We start from the raw sequence: 3,633 nt of genomic DNA, 5'->3' as shown, positions 1-3,633 counted from the left end.
CATGTTGTGTGCCTTCACATAGCATATATCTGTAGAATGTACTAAAAGTATTAAATGCTGAAGCATCTGAAAGCATCCCTGTAACACCTAGTAATATAGGCCATCTGCAAGGACATGGTTTTCGACAACCTGACACGGAATGCAATGCATAATTTAGAGGACAGGCTGGCCTGAACCTGCCCGCTCGAGCCTACTACTGTGCTCTGCGGGAATAACCAGTCAGTTGGAGTAAAAAGCAGGGTGCTTAGTGTAGTATACACAGCAAGTGTAATAAACGAGTTGAAATCATGGCGCAGCAACTCCTCTGCGTGTTCTCCAACTAATGTGTACGCATTATGCCATGTGGTAGCTTAGACGGAGAAGCCGGACGGGAGTAAGGTAGACGGGAGACCTACGGCGTGAACCGCGTGAGTATGTATACGTGACTCGGCAAAAGAGGTTTGCTGCATTACTACCAGCGAATGCCCCCATAGAATGTATTCGTATGTAGGTAATACCAGGTAATACCACAGAACACCTATACAAACGGTAATTCTCGTGTAATGGAACGGCGATTGATCGCAAGCTCTGAAGCAATGGCTGAAGCTAGCGATACTAGCGACACCTGCATTAGCCGCAATCGGAGCCACCGAAGTCGATGCCGCATCCACATCCGACGTTTGGGCCATTTGAGGTCGAGCGGGGTCAGTAGCATGAGCTCAAAAGCAGCCGCAACGAGGAAGCGCTGGCAACACATAGCCTATGCACATAGCAACATCGCAACGGCAGGCCAACGGTTTCGGCATGTGTTTCGGTGTCGGTGTTTTTTGTCATCGGCAGAGGGGCCATGAAAGCGTTGGCGACGTCCGTTAGTGCGCGCGTGGAGTTGTGAGCATCCCTTTTTCAATTGTTGCATTGTGCTGCTGATGAAATGGGGAAAAAACGATTGGCTATCACTTATCCAGGGTATGAGCCAGAGTACGCTCGGTCAAGTAAGTCCAGTGCGCCGCATGGCAGTAATATTTATTACCCACGTTACGATGCACCCGCTCCGTATATATTTGCTTACTTTGCAGACTCGGTGCCAAAAAAGCGCTTTGCGATTACTTATCCCGGACATGAGCGGAATGGAAAGCTGACGACGAAGAAATGCTCCCGTGAGTAACATAATATGCGCCGCTAGTGTGTTCTTGCAACTTGGAAAAGATTTGTTGCCGGCGTTGTCTGAAAAAAGACTTGTTGTTTATACTTGCAGGAGATATCTACCGCCATAGAGAAACGGCGTCATCGGAATGTGTAGACAGGCAGTGGATCTGTATGAACAGTTTTTGGCAGGCCAAGTGGAGTACGATTCCGAAAAAATTCGTCACGCGCTACATACCTGTCGTCTGGTCGTTCCTGCAAGCCTGCGTCTCGCTAGGTTGCCTTTTCCTGGTCTTCCTCTTCTTTCACCCGCAATGCCTCGACTCCAGTGAGCTGCAGGTTGGTGACAGCCTTGCACGTGCGAAGTGCAATTTGAACAGATACGCACTGCATGCTAGGCGCGCTGAGGGAGTGCATGGTCGTTGTCAATCTTCAACAAACAAAGTGATTATGAAAGGACGTCTGGTGGAGATGCGTGACGATAATATCTTTCTGCTGCTTTATGGGTGCATGTAATTTGCGCACCTGTCGAAACGTGGCCTCTTTGGCTGTAAATGAAAGTGGTGGCGTGGTGCACCGCTGAAAAGGCTACATATTTAGCTACAGAGTCACGCTGGTTGTATATGATGCACTTCTTATATTTGCGTAAGTTTAGTAAAACGAAAGGAAAAGTATTCAAACCTCCACTTGGCAAAGTGCAGGCGTGCTCAGCTTAGTGCCCTAATTTCGTTGAACTACATGCACAGATGTCTGATTAAAAGTGCTTTTTTTTTTTTTTTTTTGTCCAGCGTTCAAGCTTTGAGACACACGCCTTTGAAATTATATTGCACTTGGTAGTACAACTTCCTAAGGGATAGTTCAACATCAGCCTAAACTGCCCTGTCATATTTTCTCTTTTCTGTTACAGGTGGAGGCACTTAACCTCACACTTCAGCAGCATCTTGTCGGCCAGAACATTGCCATAAACCGGACAGTGACTGCCATAGCACGCTATTTGAATAGCAGTGAATCTGCAGCATCAGTTCCACTTGTGCTTGTGTATGTTGGCTGCTCCGGGTGTGGAAAGACATACGCACTGTCACTAATAGCCAAGCACTATCCACATACTGAGACTCTGGTTGCATCGCACAAGATAGTACTCGCACGCAAAACAGGAAACGACCTGTTGCACTGGCTGCGGTACTCCTTGTCATCATGGCGGCCAAACCTTATCGTCATCGATGATGTCGACCTTGGGCTTGACACAGTGCGGCCTAGTCCACTGGATGATTCATTCAGCACACAGCTGGAGGCTGTTCTTTCAACTTGGGAGAAGGCAAGAGTGCAGAGAGGTCAAGCAGTGATCTTCGTTCTGTCACTGAGTGGCGGAGGTAATGTGGCAGAGGGTTTTGCGTTGAAGCAGATTGCTGATGTGCGCAAGCGGGAAACTGCAGAAGACATTGAAAAGCTTATTGAGGCTTATCGTGGCATGTTTCCGCCGTGGTTAAGGAATGCAGAAATTGTGCCTTTCCTGCCCCTGACCAAGGCTCATGTAAAAGAATGCCTGCTGAGGCAACTGGCAGAGCAAACACCAAAATCCCGAACCAAAGTACTGGCACACTCTGGTGGTGTTGACAGTCTATTGCAAGGATTTACGTTTTACCCAGTGGACAATCCTGTCTTCTCAAAATCCGGCTGCAAGGAAGTGCCTATCAAGATTGCTTTGGGTGTACTCTGAAAACTAGACTGTAGCAGGAATGCTATGCTGTCAGTGACTGATATGAACAGGGAATGTGCTCAAAGAAATGCTTGGTGGCAAGTTACTGCATTTTGAGCATTCTTGACTGTGATAAGGGGAAACGGTTGTAGTAGGCCAAAGGTGTACTTTATCGATGGTGCCAGTTGCAGCACCACTTTTATTTATCTTGGTCGTACAATAGGTCAAAGAAGGTACAATAAAATTTGCACTGCAGATTACAGTGCAAATTCTTACTAAAAACATTTTATGCAGAAGTTGAATTTTATTCAACTGTTTCTTTTTTAAAAATAGATTAAGTATGCACCAAAAACAAATTTTATGTGCGATCTTTTACTAATAAATTGCTCTGTACACTGGGCAACAAATTAAATGTGAGAATAGGGTCTTGGGAACACTGTTGTATGTTGGCACACTGGGAGACCTTTCATGTATCAGTAATTCAAGGCAAAACAGGTGAGAGTGCCTCTATTAATGCATATGTTTAATTACGATGCTTTTATTTTTCATGTCCATGATGGCAAAACTGTGGATGGATGCTCAAATTAAAAGCCATGTCCATGATGGCAAAACTGTGGATGGATGCTCAAATTAAAAGCAAATAATATTATTAAATGTCTGCAAAAACAGATTATCATATACTTATAAAAAAACTGAGCTCAATATAGACTGGCCAGTGTTATTTCAAATGTAATAGAAATACCATGTTTTACAATATAAATGACCGTTCGCTTATAGACTGGTTTAATGTTGTCACTTGCACCACAGTTCAAATT

General features: G+C 45.1%; 1 protein-coding gene across 2 annotated transcripts; it reads left to right on the top strand.

Moving 5' to 3' along the window:
• Window positions 1–720: 720 nt before the first annotated feature.
• On the top strand, window positions 721–3,252 carry LOC126521837 (torsin-2A-like). 2 transcript variants are annotated; one of them, XM_050170552.3, is made up of 4 exons: window positions 721–971; window positions 1,056–1,136; window positions 1,235–1,461; window positions 2,030–3,252. In XM_050170552.3, exons 1-4 carry the CDS (start codon window positions 911–913, stop codon window positions 2,837–2,839), a joined length of 1,179 nt encoding a protein of 392 aa, XP_050026509.2. In that variant the 5' UTR covers window positions 721–910; the 3' UTR covers window positions 2,840–3,252. The 2 variants fall into 2 exon arrangements, with proteins under 2 accessions (XP_050026509.2, XP_050026508.2); XM_050170551.3 differs by having other exon boundaries at window positions 721–1,136.
• The last annotated feature ends 381 nt before the right edge of the window (window positions 3,253–3,633 follow it).

This window comes from Dermacentor andersoni, chromosome 6 (genome assembly GCF_023375885.2).
Source record: "Dermacentor andersoni chromosome 6, qqDerAnde1_hic_scaffold, whole genome shotgun sequence".
In the NCBI taxonomy this organism is placed as follows: domain Eukaryota; kingdom Metazoa; phylum Arthropoda; class Arachnida; order Ixodida; family Ixodidae; genus Dermacentor; species Dermacentor andersoni.
This window is presented reverse-complemented; position numbering and strand designations above follow the sequence as displayed.

Excerpts from the sequence above, each read along its gene's own strand:
- LOC126521837 (XM_050170551.3), top strand. The coding sequence starts at position 911 with ATGGGGAAAAAACGATTGGCTATCACTTATCCAGGGTATGAGCCAGAG. Across the intron at positions 1,137-1,234 it reads GACGACGAAGAAATGCTCCC|GAGATATCTACCGCCATAGA; the intron begins GTGAGTAACATA and ends TTATACTTGCAG. Across the intron at positions 1,462-2,029 it reads TCGACTCCAGTGAGCTGCAG|GTGGAGGCACTTAACCTCAC; the intron begins GTTGGTGACAGC and ends TTTCTGTTACAG.